We start from the raw sequence: 19,235 nt of genomic DNA, 5'->3' as shown, positions 1-19,235 counted from the left end.
AACCACGATCCTCAGATCTCAGCTTCCTGAGTAGCTAGGATGACAGGTGTGAGCCACCAGTGCCCGGCCCATGTATTTCTTTCCCTCTAACATTATCAAGATGATATTTTCAGGTATTCCTCCTCTGATCAGGTGGGAAAATCTGGTCTGAGAATGAACTCTGAAGCAATTTCCAGTAACTGCAAATCCTGTGTTCAGGGTAATATCCGTCAAGCGCCTATGTCAGGAAGTCAGACTGGAACCTGGATCTGAAGTGAGCATGCCCTAAATGTACATGGGTGTATAGTCCCAGATGATGAGAGGGGAATGTGTGATCATTGATAATTGTCCTGACATGGTCTTAGTTCTGGCTCTGCGTGGACATCCTACAGTAAGTAGCTCCCAAAGACTCAAGGCTGAATCGAGGCAGGAAACACCTTCCGTGTGGCATGCTGGCCACCAGGTGGCACTGTGCTCTCCTTTCAGTCCTCACAATGCCCTTGGTGGCTGGGATCAGAAGTGTCAAGTCTTGCCTGCCAACCTGGAACCTCATTTTATTTGTTCCATTCTACTAGGCCAGTCGTGAGTACTGAGAGAAACTGGGGAAATCCAATACTGTGAGTTCTCAAAATTCATTTTTGTGTGTGCATGCACACATGCTAGGGCATAAACTCAGGGCCTGAGTGCTGTCACTTAGCTTTTTTTTTTTTTTTTGAAAATGCTCAGTATCTTGACATTTTGTCATTCATTTCTAATGTTTAAAATGTACATGCATCTTACAGCAAACTATAATGCTATTTAACATTTTCTAGGCATCTCCTGTTACTTCTAAAGATATGCTCATCAGTAACCTGAATATAGGTAATTTGAGAAGTTATATTGAAAAGGACACTTTTTCCACATTATTGAAAACATGACACCAGTGACTACTTACATAAAATCGATACACTGTTTCATTAAGGAGCTTCTCATTTTGTTAATTTTCTTCTGTTGATTCCTTGGGCTTGAGCTCAGCGTTTGTGTGTTGGGCCTGAGCTTCTTTGCTCAAGGGTAGCACTCTACCCCTTGAGCCCCTTGAGCCATCATTTGCACAGCTGACTTTGGGCAGTCAGTAAGAGTCTCATAGACTTCCTGCCTGGGCTGGCTTCAAAAAATAATCTGTTCTCAGCCTCCTGACAAGCTGAGATTCCATATCTGAGACACTATGGCCAGGCACTTTGAAGTGAATGACATATGTTTCCATATGTTTTATGTAAGTTATCTCAGGTCTATCATGATGATTTGACTTAGAGGAGCTCCCACCATTACTCTGCCCAAAGGAGATGGTTAAGAACAAACAATCAGGAGTATTCTGAGGGCCTGACCGACAGACATGGTAACACCCATGTACTGAGGAGGATCCAGGAGCCCCAAATGCCTTAGACTGCATACCCACTCACTTACCTTTGACATAGTCGTGTCACTTAGCTTTTTAGCTCAAGGCTGGTGATCTTCTACTTGAGCCACATCTCCACTTCTGGCTTTTTGGTGGTTCCTTAGAGATATTTGGAGATAAGAATCTCACAAACTTTCCTGCCTGGCTGACTTCAATCCTCACATCTTTTTTTTTTTTTTTTTTTGCCAGTCCTGGGTCTTGAACTCAAGGTCTGAGCACTGTCCCTGGCTTCTTTTTGCTCAAGGCTAGCACTCTACCACTTGAGCCACAGTGCCACTTCTGGCCTTTTCTATATATGTGGTGCTGAGGAATCGAACCCAGGGCTTCATGTATACGAGGCTAGCACTTTACCACTAGGCCATATTCCCAGCCAATCCTCACATCTTAATAAGCTTAAGATCCTCCTATCTTTGGGCTGGGAATGTGGCTTAGTGGTAGAGTGCTTGCCTGGCATGCATGAAGCCCTGGGTTTGATGCCTCAGTACCACATACACAGAAAAAGCCGGAAGTGGCGCTGTGGCTCAAAGTGATAGAGTGCTAGTCTTGAGCAAAAGAAGCTCAGGGATAGTGCCCAGGCCCTGAGTTCAAACCCCTGGACTGGTGGGAAAAATAAACCCAACTCTCAAATCTTAATAGGTTCCTGACTTGAGAAATGATAAGCAAAGAGCAGTGACTGTGGGAGAAGGGGTTATCATTTGATGAGTAAATTAGATATTAAGCTCCTTACGTTCATTTTTCTATTTGAAACTCTTTAGGCTGGTGTGGTGGCAGACACCTGTCATCCTAACTACTCAGGAGGCTTTGATCTAAGGATCATGGTTCAAAACCACATTGGTCAAGTCCCATGAGACTCGTATCTCCATTTAACCAGCCCAAAGCCAGAAGTGGGGCTCTGGTGTGGCTCAAATAGAATGCCAACCTTGAGTGAAAAAGCTAAAGGACAATGCCTAGTGTGTGCTCTCTCTCTCTCTCTCTCTCACACACACACACACACACACACACACACACACACACACACACACGAATCCCGAGGTCCCAGTATTCCTCTTATTGAGGGGTGAAAGTCTTAAAAGACCCAGGACCTGGTTGAAAGCCACCAGCTGTTCAAAGTGAGGCCAGCCAGATTCCAGACTAGGCTCCAAGCCCAGTCCTTCCTGAGCCAGAAACATGGAGCCCCTCAGCTCCTGCCCTGACAGCGTCAACAGGGCGACACAGGCCAAGGGCAAGAGCTCCCTATCAGCCACCTGACACCAGGAACTAATGAACAACATTGATCTCATCCTGAGAAAACTCTGTGTTCATTGTTACGTGGTCATTGGCTTTGCCTTCCAAAACCGCCTTTGGGAACTGAGCCCAAGCCAGGCAGGAAAAAAGGTGCCAGTGAAAGAGCCTTGTCTTTCTGTGGCTTTGCTGCAGAGGTTGGCAGTTGGTGGGGGGAGACCCTCAGCCAGGCCCCATGGGGGTTGCCACAGGCAGCTCATAGCATGCATCTGCATACATTAGAGGCCAGCTTGGGGAGCCCTTTGCCAGACGCCCCTGGCTGTCTAGCCTTGGTGATGTCCCCCCCAGGGCGGGCCATTCCCTTCCCAGCACCTGGGCCCCCTGCTCCTGAAGACTGCTGCTCACCCAGCCCCGAGCAGGGCTTTTATTGTGAAAGGAGCTCCCCCTCCTGTGCTATGGGAGGAATTGGGGGGAGGCTGGGCTGGGACACTCCGTGGCTGGGACTTTGCAAACTTTGCAAAAAAAAAAAAAAGTGCAGCTGATCAGACTGACTTTGTGGCTGCTAGAGACTCACCCAGATCCTTCCAGATCTCACCAACCGGGACTTCAGATCGTGTGCGGGGATCTCTCCACCTGCAGGGTGTTCCGTGCACCTACGGCACTGGGAGCTGTGGCACCGAGACACCCACCAAACCCTCCTCCCCGCCCCGCACAAACTTCAGCCAAGGACATAGCCCACGGATCCTGGGGAAGCTAGAGCACTGGAGGCGACTTGGGGGACCCCACCTTGGAATGAACCTGCAAGCTGGATGAGCTGGCGGCATCCCTGTGGAGACATGGTAGGGATTACAGGAGGTAGTCACACGCACATGCGCGTGAGTGGGTGGGCCTGGTGTGGGGTGGGCACCTGCTCAGGTGGCTTCCCACGGGGCATGCTGGCTCTGGGTACACACAGCTGGTCCTGGGATCCCAACTGTCCCTCCACTCCTCCTCTCCCCTCCCCCATTTCACCAAAGGGCCTCTGGGTAATCAGCTTTGCCTACGCCTTTAGGGGTAGGATTTTGATTAACCATACCCACTTTGTGGCTGAATTGTACTTCAAACTCCATCCCCTGCACAGGGCAGGGAGAAGGGGAAAATTCTGTGAAGACAGTATTAATGTGTGTGTGTGTGTATGTGTGTGTGTGGCATGCATGTGTGCACACACCCAGGTGAGCTTGAACGCTAGGCACTGTTCCTTAACTTTTTCACTCAAGACTGATGCTCTACCACTTGAATCACAGCGCCACTTCTGGCTTTTTGGTGGTTCATTGGAGATAAGAGTTTCATGAGCTTTTCCTGCCTGGGCTGCCTTTGAACTACGATCCTTAGATCTCAGCCTCCTAAGTAGCTAGGATGACAGATGTGAGCCATTGGCTCTGGGTCTCTCTCTCTCTCTCTCTCTCTCTCTCTCTCTTTCTCTCTCTTTCTTTCTCTTGGGGTTGAATTCAGGGCCTGCATGCTGTCCTTCAGCTCTTTTGCTCAAGGCTAGTGCTCTACTAACTTGAGCCACAGTGCCACTTCCAGTTCTTGAGTGGTGAATTGGAGATAAGAATCTTGCAGGGACTTTTCTGCCAGGGCTGGCTTTGAACTGCTATCCTCTGATCTCATCCTCCTGAATAGCTAGGATTACAGGCATGAGCCACCAGTACCTGGCTACATTTCTGTATTGGTCATGCTTCAAGGCTTCTGGCTTTTTCTGAGTAGTTTATTGCAGATAAGAGTCTCACAGGCTTTCCTGCGTGAGCTAACTTTAAACCTCAATCATCAGGTCTCAGCTTCCTAAGTAGCTAGGATGATAGCCATGAGCCACTGGCATCCTGCCAAAAATTACTGCTTTAAAAATTACAGCAGTCATCTTAACTCTACAAAACAGACAATTGTGAGTGTTCTTCCTTAAATCCTCTGAATTGGTTTTGTGTACATTACCTTTATAATCACAGAGGTAGTAGGAATGTCACCTGCACTACTTTGCATATGGTACCTAATGCCAGCCACTGCCACCACTGGATTCCCTCCTTCCTGGCCTCCAGTCCAGCTGTCCATCATTGATGGGCATACAGGGCTGGCACATCTGTCCTGACCCAGCATTTTGCCCACTCCTGGCTTGGATTTCCACCAAAGCGGCCGCAAGAAGGGGTTGAATCCCATGCTGTGTACCTGTGGGCAGGTTTTGTTTGTCTTTGGAGGGTGTTTGCTTGCAGGGAGCACACAACCTCTTCCAGAATGACTTGGAGAATTCCAGTTCTCTCAGCTTGGCTGGGAGAGTAGGTTTGTGGTTCTGTGTTTAGGAGCCAAGTTGGGTAGTAAATTTTCCAGAAATGCTATAGTAGCCAAGAACTGGTCAAAAGAGAGCAGAAGGGCTAGCTGGATGGACTAGAAGAAAGGAAGGAACAGGGGGTGGGGAGAGTCTGATTCAGAGATAACCAAATAGTAATGAAGAGAAAGAGACCCATGTAAGACTGGATATGGGCCGGGTGCTGTGGCTCACTCCTGTCATCCTAGCTCACCAGGAGGCTGAGATCTGAGGATCAAGGTTCGAGGCCAGCCTGGGCAGGAAAGTCCATGAGACTCTTATCTCCAATGAACCACTAAAAAGCCAGAAGCAGAGCTGTGGCTCAAGTGGTAGAGCATCAGTCTTGAGTGGAAAAGCTAAGGGACAGCACCGAGTTCAAGTCTCAGGACTGGCACAAAAATAGGTCAATACGGAGAATGGATCTGGGAAGGACCTTTCACCTATGGGTACTGTGTGGGTACCAGGCCAGCGCACCCCCCTGTGGCTTAGAAGGGGGGTCCTGCTCTGGTGGGGGGCAGGAATTCTCAGTTGTTCATGGTCTGTTTTTCTGCTGGCCCAGCTGGGGAGGGGCTGATGGCATGGCCTTCTTCTTCCTTCCTACACCCAGAATGAGCCCTATGCCCCTAGTAACACCAGGGCAACCACCCATCCCACAGTCTTCTTAGAACCCCAGGGTGTTGGGCAGAAGGGCCTGAGTCACAGCTGTAGCGTTGCCCAGGCTTCTGGTGGGGACTTGGGTCCAGCTGTGCTACCCAGTTCCTTGACACACACAGAGCAGCTACAGGCAATTTGAGGTTGAGATTGGCCAGCGAATGGGCCATCCCCATGTCCATCCCTGCGCTGGACAGGGAGCTGGTAGACAGACAGAGGTCTCTTCCTCCAGGACAGAGTGGTTCTGTTCTCTGTCCCCACAGAGGCTCAGTGTGTGCTTTTCAGGGATCTAGAGGCTCTTACTCAGGGACTGTAGACATTGCCTTGGGCCAAATCGCTCTTCCAGCATGCCCCTGCATTCCCACCCCTGCCACCTCTACTGCTCCTGAGATCTCATTGTATTCTCCCCCTCCCCTGCCTTTTTTTGGTGCCAGTACTGGGATTTGAACTCAAGGCTTGTACATTGTCCCTGAGTCTTTCTGGGGGGCTTAAGGCTGGTGTTCTACTACTTGAGCCACAGCTCCACTTCGGGCTTTTGGTAGTTCACTGGGGCTAAGAATCTCATGGACTTTTCTGCCCGGGCTGGCTCTGAACCCTGATCCTCAGATCTCAGCCTCCTGAGAACCTAGGATGACAGGCGTGAGCCACTGGAGCTTGGCTTGTTCTAGTTTATTACTCATCACTTCATTGAGTGCTTAATCCTTGAAATACCCAAACCATTATCACTGATGATCAACATGCAGAAGCTCTGGGAGGCTAACAGCCAAGTCACTAAGTAGGAGGGGCTGCAGCTTCTAAGGAGGAGGGGCTTCAGTTTTAAGTGGGAGGGGCCACAGTGTCAAGTAGGCAGGCCTACAGCTAAGTAGGCAGGGCTGCAGCTTCTAAGTAGGAGAGGCTTCAGTTTTAAGTAGGAGGGGGGCTACAGCTTCTAAGTGGGCGGGGCTACAGCTAAGTAGGAGGGGCTTCACTGTGAGCCCTTCCACCCCGGTGTGATGTTCTTTCCACTCAGCCCTCAAAAGGCTCCCTTTGGCTGTAGCCCTTTTCCTTCCACCTCTACTCTGGGGGCATCTTCTGTGAAGAGTAAGTGTCCTTGAAGCCAACCATGGTGGCTCATGCCTGTAATCCCAGCTACTAGGGAAGCATAGATTGGGAGCACTGCCATTCCAGGGTCAGTGAGGAAATAAATTTGAGACCCACTCTCAATGAGTAGCTTGTCATCCTGGTGACTCAGCAAGTGAAAACAGGCTGATTGCTGTTCAGACTGATACCTAGGATGCTTGCAAGATCTATTCCAAAAAATAACAAAGGCAAAAGGGGTAAGGGGCTCACGGAAAGCCTGCTTGCCTATAACCAGAAATCTCTGCGTTCCACCCCAGTATATTCCCAGATCAAAATAAAGTAGATTTTATATATCCATCTTTGGAAATTAATTTGCCATGTAGAATGTTGTCTCAAGCAACAAGATTCCTATGCAGAGGGATAAAGTGGGTTCAGTAGAGTGAAAAACAGCCCGTGTGTGTGTGTGTGTGTGTGTGTGTGTGTGTGTGTGTGTTGTTTCCTCTAAAAGCAAACCAAATTGCCAAAGTGAAGTCAAAGGTATCTGGGTGTTGGAAGACAATGGGGAGTGGTGGGGCTTGTGGTAAAGAAGGGAAAGTGAGTCACAGAGAAAGGCCCCTCCCTCTCCTCCAGCCATGTGGGAATGTGGACTCAAAGTATGCCCAGAACTTCCCCCTTTTTCAGGGGCAGCTGGCTATCTGAATTTTTATGTGAAATATCTTGGATTCTTTTTTTTCTTTTGCCAGTCCTGGGGCTTGAACTCAGGGCCTGGGCTCTGCCCCTGAGGCTCTTTGTGCTCAAGGCTAGCTCTCTACCATTTGAGCCACAGTGCCATTTCTGGCTTTTTCTGTGTATGTGGTGCTGAGGAATCGAACCCAGGGCTTCCTGCATGCTAGTCAAGCACTCTGCTGCTAAGCCACAGTCCCAACCCTATCTTGGATTTTTAAACAATAGCTCAAATGGATTTAAATGCTTCAGGCCAAACAAAACACACCTGCAGGCCAGCTTTGGCCTGTGGATCTGGACTAGAAACTTCTTCCAGGTGTAAGGCTGTAGAAGTCTATACTACCTGCTGACAGGACAGACAGGTTTCAAGCCTTATTTTTTTCTTTTTGATGTCAATCATGGGACTTGAACTCTGGGTCTGGGCATGATCCTTTAGCTTTTACACTCAAGGCTGGTGCTGTGTCTCTTGAGCCACACCTCTACTTCTGGCCTTCTATTAGTTCATTGTAATCTCATGCACTTTCCTGTCTGGGCTGGCTTTTATTTATTTATTTTTTTTGTCCAGTCCTGGGCCTTGAACTCAGGGCCTGAGCACTGTCCCTGGCTTCTTTTTGCTCAAGGCTAGCACTCTGCCACTTGAGCCACAATGCCACTTCTGGCCATTTTTGGTATATGTGGTGCTGGGGAATCGAACCTAGGGCCTCATATATACAAGGCAAGCGCTCTTGCCACTAGGCCATATCTCCAGCCCCTGGGCTGGCTTTGAACCACAGTCCTCAGAGCTCAGCCTCCTGAGTAGCTAGTGTTACAGGTGTGAGCCACAGTTGCTGGCTCAGGTTTTCCTGATGAGGTCAGCCTTCTCCCTCTTCTCTGTGGGGCAGAGAGAGTAACAGCCTTTTTTTTTTTTTAAACATTATAATGTTTTAATGTTTTGAGGATTAAGTAACGTGGAAAAAGATTTTTACTCAACTAGGTTAATTTCTTCTGAATTTTTCTAAGAGTTAAAAATTTACTATCACACTCATAGAACAAACAGCCATATATATATATATATATATATTTCTTTTTTCAGCAACAGCTCCCTCCCTATTCCCTCCCCACCCCAAACCCACACCCCTGCCTGAAGAAAAATGTCTAGCTGTTAGCTCAAAGGCAGCCAGAGAAAATTTCTAACAAATGACAGGATCTCTAAAATTCCCTGTGGTTTGTGGTGTTCTCACACTGGGATTTTTTTTTTTTCCCAGTCTTGGGACTTGAACTTAGGGCCTGGGCACTGTCCCCAAGCTAGCGCTAGCCTTGTGCCACAGCACCACTTCCAGCTTTTTCTGTATGTGTGGTGCTGAGGAATCGAACCCAGGGCTTCATGCATGCCAAGCCAGTGCTCTACCACTAAGCCACATTCCCAGCCCTCTCACGTTGGGGTTGTTAAGAATTAAAGCAGTATGTTGCTTGAACTGGGGAAGGGGAGAAGGTGGCTCCTGGGGGCCTGGCAAGCCCTGAGCCTGACTAGCTCAGACACCCCTATCTCAGGGCAGACCAGAGTTAATACCCACCAGTGGGGCGTCTCTTCTTATCAGGGTCCCAGGATTCTGCCTTGGAATCTCTAGGCATTCCTAGAAAAATCACAGCTCTGCATTGTACTGGTGGTGGCTCCCGCCTGTCATCCTAGCTGTTAAGGAGGCTGAGATCTGAGGATCGAGGTTTGAAGCCAGCCTGGGCAGGCAAGTTCCCTATAGAGGCTCTTATCGCCAATGAGCCACTCAAAAACAGGAAGTGGCACTGTGGCTCAAGTGGTAGCACGCCAGCCTTGAGCACAGAGATGCTCAGGGACAGCACCCAGGCCCTGAGTTCAAGCCCCAGAAACAACAAAAAAAAAAATCTGAGAGCATGAGGTCCTAAGTTCCTATTACCCACATGCGCATGCACGCGTGTGTGCACGTGCACACCCACACACGTTTTCAAACAGGCCCAGGTTCACGGTGAATGCTGACTACATGTTATTTCTGTGTGTGTGTGTGTGTGTGTGTGTGTGTGTGTGTGTGTGTGTGTGTGTGTATTTTTTCCTTCAAATTCCCTGGGCCAGAAATTATATGAACAAAAGGTTTATCTATTGTTCTTTTTGTGTAGGTCCTGAAGCTTGAATTCAGGGCCTGGGTGCTGTCCCTCAGTTGATTCACTCTAGGTTGGTGCGCTACCACTTGAGCCACCTCCATTTCGGGTCTTTTGTTGGTTAATTGGAGATGAGAGGCTTATGGACTTCTCTGTCCTGGCTGGCTTCTTGCCTCCATCGCAGATCTCAGCGTTCAGTGCCGGGCTGCCCAAGAGTTGCAGTCTCAGCCCTCCAATGGAATGACAGGGAGCTTGGCTAGCCGGCTGGGTGTGGCAACAGACAGAATGGGTTTCTGCCTATGGCGGAGGCCCTGGCAGCTACCGGGTCTTTTGGGGGAGAGGGCTGAGGGGTGTTGGGCTCCCTCCTTTAGCCCACCCCAAGCCTGCATCCCTGTCGTTTTCCCTGCCTGGAATCTGGTCCTGGAGGAGTCAAGACCAGAGAGGCTGACCAGGTCCTGTCTGCAGAGGGACTCCTACAACATGTGGTTTTAATCCAGTCCCTTACAATCAGCTCATGGATTCCTTTTCGCCCCAGCCCTAGTTTTGTTAGGACAGTTATTTAACTAAACTTGAAAAAAAAATGGCACAGAGACTCTAAATTCCAATCTGCCTGCCAGTGTCAGTCAGAGCTAAGTTTTGATGAGTCAGTGAGGAGTGGAGGGAAGGCCGCTAGCAGAGGGCAAAAAGGTCAGGGGACAGTACCAAGGGGTGGTGGCAACTTTAGTGATGACCCCAGTATCAGAGCCGAAGTGAACTTTTCCAACCCTTTTGGTGTCAGTCTTGGGGCTTGAACTCAGGACCTGGGCGCTGTCCCTGAGCTTTGGTGCTCAAGGCTAGAGCTCTGTGTGAGCCATTGCTTTCATTAAATAAGACCCTTCCCCATCACATGGCTTCCCTCTTACCCCTTCTTCTCATTCCCAAAACTAAGAGCCTGGTGCTGGTGCCTTAGGTCTGTAATCTTGTCTTACCTTGGGGGCTGAAATGCGGAGGATCACAGCTCCAAGTCAGTTCAGTCAGAGAAATCTTCAAGACTTCATCTCTGTGGAAAAAAACTCGACGTGGTAGTATGTGCCTATCATGTCAGATTGGGGTCCAAATGCATGCCCAGGGAAGAAAGCCAGATCCTATATCAAAAAAATCACCAGTAGGGCTGGGAATATGGCCTAGTGGCAAGAGTGCACACCTCGTATACATGAAGCCCTGGATTCGATTCATCAGCACCACATATATAGAAAAGGCCATAAGTGGTGCTGTGGCTCAGGTGGCAGAGTGCTAGCCTTGAGCAAAAAGAAGCCAGGGACAGCACTCAGGCCCTGAGTTCAAGGCCCAGGACTGGAAAAAGAATCACCAGTATACAGAGCCAACCACGCAGCTCAGTGGTAGTGTATTAATCTAGCATGCACAGGGCCCGGGTTTGATTGTGCGTACCACAATAAATAGACAAGTAACCAGTGCAATGCTGGGCACTAGTGGCTCACACTTGTCATCCTTGCTACTCAGGAGGCTGAGATCTGAGGACTGAGGTTCAAAGCCAGCTTGGGCAGGAAAGTCTATATGACTCTTATCTCCAATCAACACCAAAAGCCAGAAGTGGAGCTGTGGTTCAAGTGGCAAGAGTGTTAGCCTTGAACAAAAGAAGCTCAGGGACAGCACTCCCAGGTCCTGAGTTCAAGCCCCAGAACCAACACCAAAATAAAGCTTTGAGGTTCCAATTAATAGAGGCTTCCTGGACCCCCATTTGTTGGGGGTGGGGGAAATGGCTTAAGTGCTTTATCCCTGAGATACAGTCACAGCCTGAGCCCTGTTCTTTATTTTATTTTAATTTTTGCTGGTCCTGGGGCTTGAACTCAGGGCCTGGGCACTGTCCCTGAGCCTCTTTGTGTTCAGCACTAGCGCTCTAGCTCTTGAGCCACAGAGCCACTTCTGACTTTTTCTGAGTAGTGTATTGGAGATAAGAGTCTCATGGACTTTCCTGCCTCAACTGGCCTCAAACTGTGATCCTCAAATCTCAGCCTCCTGAGTACCTGAACCTCTGAACCCCATTCTTGTAGGGAGCTGAGGAGGCCTTTGTCTCAGAGGACATGTTACCTGACCAAGAGGACCCAAGGACCCTGGGAGGGAGGGAGGAGAGAGAGAGAGAGAGAGCGCGCACCAAAGATCCGTGTGGTTGTGTGGGTTTGGCTGGCAAAATGGTGTCTAACCAATAACACCCCCCCCCAATCCTAATGGCCCATGGCAGCTGGAGCCTATGTCTTGGGTGCAGGTGGGTGGGTGGGTGGAGCCTTCGCCGGAAGTCCTGGCACAGTATAGAGAGGAGAAGCTGTGAGCAGGAGGGGATTTTCTCTGAGGAGCTAAGGGGGACCCTGATGAGAGTAAAAAGTGGGGTTTGGAGAAGGATGAAGAAATAGACCAGCTTAGAGACCCACAACAATTTTTCTTTCCTTGCTGCCTTTATCCAAGAAGGGCAGAGACAGCATGTACATTTGAATGGTGTGAAGTATGCGTGTGTGCGTGCATGCCTGCTGGTACTAAGACTTGATCTTGGGGCCTCATGTTCTTTTTGTGTGTGTGTGTGTGTGTGTGTGTGTGTGTGTGTGTGTGTGAGTCCTGGGGCTTGGACTCAGGCCTAGGTGCTGTCCCTGGGCTCCTTTTGTTCAAGGCTAGTGCTCTAGCACTTTGAGCCACAGCACCACTTCCAGTTTTCTTGTGGTTCATTGGAGATAAGAGTGTCATGGACTTTCCTGCCCAGGCTGGCTTTGAACCACAATCCCCATATCTCAGCCTCCTGAGTAGCTAGAATGACAGGCGTGAGCCACTGGCACCAGACGTATGGTGAGAATTTTCACTGTGAAGCAACAGATCAACTCGGTTCCTGCCAGAGATGTTTCTAGTGTATTGTAAATCATTGTCTTTTTTTTTTCTTTCTCCAAACCCTTTAGTTATTGGGCTATTTCTTGTCGGAGAATTTTCTTTTCTTTTTCCAATTTGATCAAAGCTGTTTTTCTTTTTCCAAAGCGTCACTTGGGTGGCCGGCCAGGGACATCTGCTTATGGCTGAACCTGTTTTGCAGTACAAGTGCCAGCTTTCCCCAGGTTTTCTGAGGTCATGTTACACCAAGAGAGCCAGACCAAAACAACCCATCTTCTAGAAACATCTTTAAAAGATGATTTATTTCTCCCAATGGTATCCAGTACTTGGGAGAATGAAGATTATGAATTCAACTTGAAAACACATTTGTTTCCATTTGAAGGACAAAGGAGCCCAAACAAATATATTCATAACTATTTTCCCTTCCGGTGTTAATTTAAATGTTGGCGTTCCTGCCAGCTCTTTGGTTCTGGGTTAATTTTATTTAGCCTTCTGGGCCTGTTTCCCCAGCTGTAAAATGGTAGATTTTTCAATTCATTTTTATTTTATTTCTGCCAGTTCTAGGGTAAGATTTTTCGATTCGTTTTTATTTTCTTTTTGCTACTTCGAATAGGGTTTGAACTCAGAACCTGGGTGCCAGTCCTTGAGCCATTTTGCTCAAGGCTAGCACTCATCACTTGAGCCACAGCCCCACTTCTGGATTTGGGGGGTTCATTGGAGATAAGCATCTCATGGACTTTACTGCCCCAGCTGGCTTCGAACTGCAATCCTCAGATCTCCACCACCACTGGCACCCAGCTCAAGGCCCTTTTTGGCACTGGCTATTTTCAAGGTAGGATCTCATATTATGCCCAGGCCGGCTTGGGCTGCCATCCTCCTATTTGTGTTTCCCTTTGTCGTTGGGGATGACAGGAGCGTGCCACTGTATTTCTCTTGTGTTTCTCAGGATGACAGATGCACACAACAACCACACCCAGCCACTGGTTGCCATGGGGTCTTGCAAACTTCTTTACCACCCCTCAAGCTGACTTTGAACTGTGATCTTCTCATCTCTGCCTCCCAAGTATAAGACCTTAATCCCAACCCAGGACCAGCTAGCCGGCCTGGAACTCCTGGTTTCCGACACCATGAGAGCCTCTACTTGTATTGTGTTAAGCCATCATCCTGTGACAATTCGTTATAGCAGCTACACCAACAGTACCCGTGCAATTGTGTGACACACCCATGCACGCTGAGCACCAGTGGCTCACGGTTGTTATCCTCCTCGCTGAGATGTGAGGATCGCGGTTCGAAGCCAGCCTGGGCAGACAAAATGGAGAGATATTATCTCTGGTAAACCAGCAAAAAGCTAGAAGGGGAGCTGTGGCTCAAGTGGTAGAGCGCCAGCCAGCAAGAGCAAGGAGGCCCTTGGTGTTTGCCATCTCGGTTGCTCTGTGTGTTGTTGTGGGTCTTTCCTGGGTCTCAAGTAGTTTGTCCTCTTCCCCCTCCATCTTGTTTCCCAGGCGCCATGGCTCTGGAGAAAACTTCATGGCAAAAGGCGGAGCGTGGTGGCCATCTGCTTCCTGACGACTCTGTGTGCAGTGGCAGTCACCCACTTCCCCACTGGCCCTGATAGTGACTCCGGGAAGCCCCACGAGGAATCAGGCGCTCCTGGCCCCCTCATTCCGCGGGCTCTGAGCTCCAGCAGGAGGTTCTGGGGACACCGGACTTTGCCCAGAAATTCCATCCTGGTTTGTTCCAAGAAGCCAGGGAGAGTGGACATGAGCAGAGTGAGGAGAGACATAGCTTTCCCAAGAGATCTGAGACACCGTGTCCGCCATTTTGGGCTCCTCAAGGAGAATGAGGGCCAAAGAGTCCCAGGACTCAGAGCTCTGGGCCACCCTGACTACAGTGGTCCCCTCCAGGCACTGGGCATGGGTGGCCTGGTCACTCCCCTTGCAGCCTCCCAGGTTGGACCGGTTGTGGGCACACAGCGGTGGCCTGGTTCTTTGGGGGACCTTCGGGGATCTGTGTGGTGTGAGGCTGAGATTCCTGGGATGTGGACCAGCCCAGCACCTCACAGGGAGCTCCCCCCGTGGCTCAGCCCGCAGGACGCCGAGACCCTCCAGCTGCTGTCCCAAGGGGAGCTGGTGGGCAAAGCCAGAGTCCCCGCCCACGGGCAGGTGCTCCAGGTGGGCTTCTCCCCGCCAGGAGCCTATCAGGACGCGCCTCCCCCCACGCTCAGCCAATTGTGTGCCTCGGGGCTCTGCGGCCTGATCAAAAGGCCCGGGGATCTGCTGGAGGTCCTGGCCTTCCACGTGGACCGTGTCCTGGGCCTACGGCGGAGCCTGCCTGCCGTGGCCCGGCGTTTCCACAGTCCCCTCCTGCCTTACCGCTACACCGATGGGGCGGCCAGGCCCGTCATCTGGTGGGCATCTGATGTCCAGCACCTGGGTGACCCGGATGAGGACCAGAACTCCCTGACACTGGGCTGGCTGCAGTACCAGGCCCTGCTGGCCCCCAGCTGGAACGGGTCAGGCCAGGCCCCAGGCCTGGGTATTCACCGCACGGAATGGGCCCGCCTGGCCCTCTTCGACTTCCTGCTGCAGGTAAGTGAGATCCACAGGGGGCGTTCCAGGGGAGGCCTACACACCCCCCCCCCACATGCTCACTCTCCCTGTACTGGAATTTGAACTCAGGATCTCACACTTGCTGTGCCAACCAGAGCCACCCTTCCATCCCCCCCCCCCTTTTTTTTGCCAGTCCTGGGCCCTGAACTCATGGCCTGAGCACTGTCCCTGGCTTCTTTTTGCTCAAGGCTAGCACTCTACCACTTGAGCCACAGCACCACTTCTAACTTTTTCTCCACCCACTGCTGGATTCAGAAGTGACAGGCGGGTCAGGGTCAAAGTGCCCCCCATCTCCCGTAGTCTGGGGTAGAGTGGCTGTTCCCTAACTTGACTGAGGGCAGGATTTTCCATTTCCTGTGTCATTCCATCTCCTGCTGCCCCCCCCACACCCCAGAAAACACAGACCAAACAGAGCGCCCCTGCAGGTGCCCACAGACATGAACAGAAGGTGTTCAGCATCTTCCTAAAGACTAAAGCATTGTGGCTGGTAAAAGCAAAAGTCAAAGCCAAAGCTAAAGCCAGGGGCTGGGAAGGTGGCTTAGTGGTAGAGTTGCTTTTCTAGCATGCATGACGCCCTGGGTTCGATTCCTCAGGCACCACATACACAGAAAAAGCTGAAAGTGGCGCTGTGCCAGCCTTGAGCAAAAGAAGCTCAGGGACAGGGCCCAAGTCCATGGTGGCAGAGGGCACTGTGGAGCAGGTGGCCTCTGTGTCCATTCCCCCCCCCAAACTCACAGGCTGCCTGTCTCCCCAGGTTCATGACCGCCTGGATCGCTACTGCTGTGGCTTCGAACCTGAGCCTTCAGAGCCCTGTGTAGAAGAGAGACTCCGAGAAAAATGTCGGAACCCTGCAGAACTACAGCTGGTGCACATCCTGGTAAGTCTACCTGCCGCTCCTTAGCCCCAGCCTGGGTCTTCCTGCCTCCAGCAAAATGCACGTTTGTATTTTCATTTCTGCCAGTCCTGGGGCTTGAACTCAGGGCCTGGACTCTGTCCCTGAACTTTGCTCAAGGCTAGCACTCTACCACTTGAGCCATGGCACCACTTCCGGTTTTCTGGTGGTTCATTGGAAGTAAGAGTCTCATGGACTCTGCCTGGGTTGGCCTTGAATGGAGATCCTCAGATCTCAGCCTCCTGAGTGGCCAGGAGGACAGGTGTGAGCCACTGGCACAGGGCCACGGGGGGCTCTTGATATCCAAGCATGCGTGTGCACGTGTCACACCCATAGCCGGGACCAGCGGGCCTTTCACACTTGCCACTTCCCACCAGGGCTCCCTCTCCCTTCAGCCAGGAGTCAGCCCCTCACGCAGCCAGCCTTACCATCCCAGTGGGCGTTGCTGTGTCTTAGGTTTAGGGGTTCATCTTGGTCTGAATCTACTTACTTAGCTGAATGAATTGATTCCCTTTCCGGTATCTCTCTATGCATGATGGCTCCCGCCTGTCATCCTAGCTACTCAGGAGGCTGAGATCTGAGGATCGCAGTTCAAAGCCAGCTGGAGCAGGAAAGCGCAGGAGACTCTTTATCTCCAGTGAATCCTCCAAAAGCCAGAAGTGGTGCTTGTGGTTCAAGTGGTAGAGCAAAAAAAAATAAAAGGCTCAGCAGACACCCGAGCCCTGCGTTCCAGCCTCAGGACGCATGCGCACAGGCGTGCCCATGCACACAATCCTAATAATCATCTTCTGTCCTGGAAAACAAGGCTTATGAATTCCTCCTATGGTTGCTGGCAAGACTCGCTTGAGATAACACGACTGAGCAGATCCCACAGGGGCCTGGCCCATGGGGCACTGAGCAGCCCCCCATTCTGTCTCCCTCCCAGGTCCGGAGTAGCGAGCCATCCCATCTGGTCTACATTGACAACGCCGGCCGTCTCCAACAGCCAGACGACAAGCTGAACTTCCGGCTGCTGGAGGGCATCGATGGGTAAGGACCCAACACACGGAGGACACGTGCCTTTTGCTTTTGTCTGTCAGTCATGGGACTCGAACTCAGGGCTTGGGTGTTGTCCCTGAGCTCTTTTTCTGGTGGTTCATTGGAGTTCAGTCTTTCTTGCCTGGGCTGGCTTTGAACCACGATCCTCCAGATCTCAGCCTCCTGAGGAGCTAGGATGACAGGCTGTGAGCTGCCAGCGCCCGGTTTTACTTGTGCTTTTTGTTCAATTTGTTCCTTTCTTTGGGGACTTTGCTCCAGGTTTCCTGCCTCTGCGGTGAAGGTTCTGGAATCAGGCTGTCTACAGACTCTGCTGCTCAAGTCATTGCGGATGGACCCTGTGTTCTGGGAGAGCCAAGGTGGGGCCCAGGGGCTGAAGGGGGTCCTGGGGACCCTGGACCGGCGGGGCCAGGTCCTATTGGCCTACATCCGGGAGCGCAAGCTCTCACTCTTCAGGGACGAGGAGCCGTGAGGTCACCATGGGTCAGTGCGGCCCAATGTGCTGAGGGCCCGACAAGCTCCTCCCACAACGCGTGAGGCCAGACAGGACCCGCCAGGAGCCAGAGGCTGCCACGGGATGCTTCATACGCATGAGGTGAAGGGGCGGGTAGTGGGGGGGAGGGTGAGCTCCCCATGCTTCCTTCTGCCTTCTTGGTTGGCTCTGGCGATTTACTCCATTGCACCAAGAACTATGTTCATGAAGGTTCTATGAACTGTTCCATTAAGTGGTATGTTGTATGGACACGTGTGTATGTGTGTGTGTATGTGTATGTGTATGTGTGTGTATATACTATGGCTCAGATCTTCTCTCCCCGGAAGCTGACTTGGGCCTAAGAAATTCAACACTTAAAGCATTTGTCTTGATAAGCTTTGAACCTTCAGTGTAGAGCCAGGCATGGGAGTGCTCCCCTGTAATCCCGGCTACTTGGGAGACAGAGATAGGATGATCACAGTTGGGCAAAAATCACAGCTTGGGGAGGGGGGGCTGGGAATGTGGCCTAGTGGTAGAGTGCTAGCCTTGAGCAAAAAGAAGCCAGGGACAATGCTCAGGGCCCGAGTTCAAGCCCTAGGACTGGCAAAAAAAAAAAAAAAAAAACCACCACAAAACAAAACAAATCACAGCCTGGGGAAAAATGAAGGAAACCACATCTCAAAAAACAAGCCAGGTACAGTGGTGTCTGTCCCACCATAATGACAAGAACCTGCCTGAAAACCAAGCTAAAAGCAAGTGGACTGGAGACATGATTGAAATGGTCAAGCGTGAGGCCCTGGGTTCCATCCCCTGCACCCTGTCTAGAGCCCACAAACACGTCCAGTTCATAAAAAGTAGAAACATAGGGGCTGAGAATATGGCCTAGTGGCAAGAGTGCTTGCCTCCTATACATGAAGCCCTGGGTTCGATTCCCCAGCACCACATATATAGAAAACGGCCAGAAGTGGCGCTGTGGCTCAAGTGGTAGAGTGCTAGCCTTGAGCAAGAAGAAGCCAGGGACAGTGCTCAGGCCCTGAGTCCAAGGCCCAGGACTGGCCAAAAAAAAAAAAAGTAGAAGCATAGGAGACAAAAGTGGCAGCTCCCAGAAACTCCCTACATGCATCTGTGTAAATTAAATTAAAATGTACCTTAAAGCTGGATGACGCTGCCTCAGGCCTATAATCCTAGCTACTTGGGAGACTGAGATCTGAGGGTCAGGGTTCAAAGCCAGCCTGGGCAGACCAATCCATGGGGCTCTGATCTCCAGTTTACCAGGAAAAAAAAAAAAAGCCGAAAGAGGGAGGTGTGGCTTGGGGGGGCAGAGTGCCAGCCTTGAGCGGAAAAATCCATGGGAGAACGTAAGGCTTGAGTTCAAGTCTCCTACTGGCCCAAACCATGCCAGGCTGCAAAAAACAAAAGTAAATAAAAAAGACAGGGTCATACTTGGCTTATCAATTTAGTGGATTTGAGATTAGCCATGTGAATTGACTGTGTGTGTGTGAGATTGAGAGAGAGAGCGAGCGAGGGAGAGAGAGAGAGCGCAAAATGGAGCTGAATTCAGGCCCTTTTAATTTGCATACTCTACCACGTGAGCCACAGCGCCACTTCCGGCTCTTTCTGTGTTTGTGGTGCTGAGGACTCGAACCCAGGGCTTCATGCATGCTAGACGAGCACTCTACCACTGAGCCACCTTCCCAGCCCCAAGTACTGTATTAAAACCACATCTCCTTTATCACTGGAAAGTTGCCCGTTCCACCTACATACTCATCATTTGCATTTTCTGGGAGATGTCTTTTCCTTTGAAGATGTTTGTCTTTTCCTTGTTAATTTGTTACAGATCTTTGAAT

At 50.6% G+C, this 19,235-nt stretch overlaps 1 protein-coding gene across 1 annotated transcript; it reads left to right on the top strand.

Moving 5' to 3' along the window:
• The first annotated feature begins 3,174 nt into the window (after window positions 1-3,174).
• Gask1a (golgi associated kinase 1A) lies at window positions 3,175-17,888 on the top strand. Its single transcript, XM_048334717.1, has 5 exons — window positions 3,175-3,474; window positions 13,883-14,968; window positions 15,744-15,866; window positions 16,807-16,910; window positions 17,178-17,888. The coding sequence occupies exons 1-5, from the start codon at window positions 3,445-3,447 to the stop codon at window positions 17,386-17,388; spliced, it is 1,554 nt and encodes a 517-aa protein (XP_048190674.1). The 5' UTR covers window positions 3,175-3,444; the 3' UTR covers window positions 17,389-17,888.
• The last annotated feature ends 1,347 nt before the right edge of the window (window positions 17,889-19,235 follow it).

Source organism: Perognathus longimembris, chromosome 26 (assembly GCF_023159225.1).
Source record: "Perognathus longimembris pacificus isolate PPM17 chromosome 26, ASM2315922v1, whole genome shotgun sequence".
NCBI lineage: Eukaryota > Metazoa > Chordata > Mammalia > Rodentia > Heteromyidae > Perognathus > Perognathus longimembris.
The sequence above is the reverse complement of the archived record's forward strand: the minus strand, read 5'-3'. Positions and strand labels throughout refer to the sequence as shown.

Coding starts and splice junctions, on each gene's coding strand:
- Gask1a (XM_048334717.1), top strand. CDS start 3,445: ATGAGCTGGCGGCATCCCTGTGGAGACATG. Junction 3,475..13,882: donor GGCATCCCTGTGGAGACATG/GTAGGGATTACA, acceptor CTTGTTTCCCAG/GCGCCATGGCTCTGGAGAAA. Junction 16,911..17,177: donor CTGCTGGAGGGCATCGATGG/GTAAGGACCCAA, acceptor ACTTTGCTCCAG/GTTTCCTGCCTCTGCGGTGA.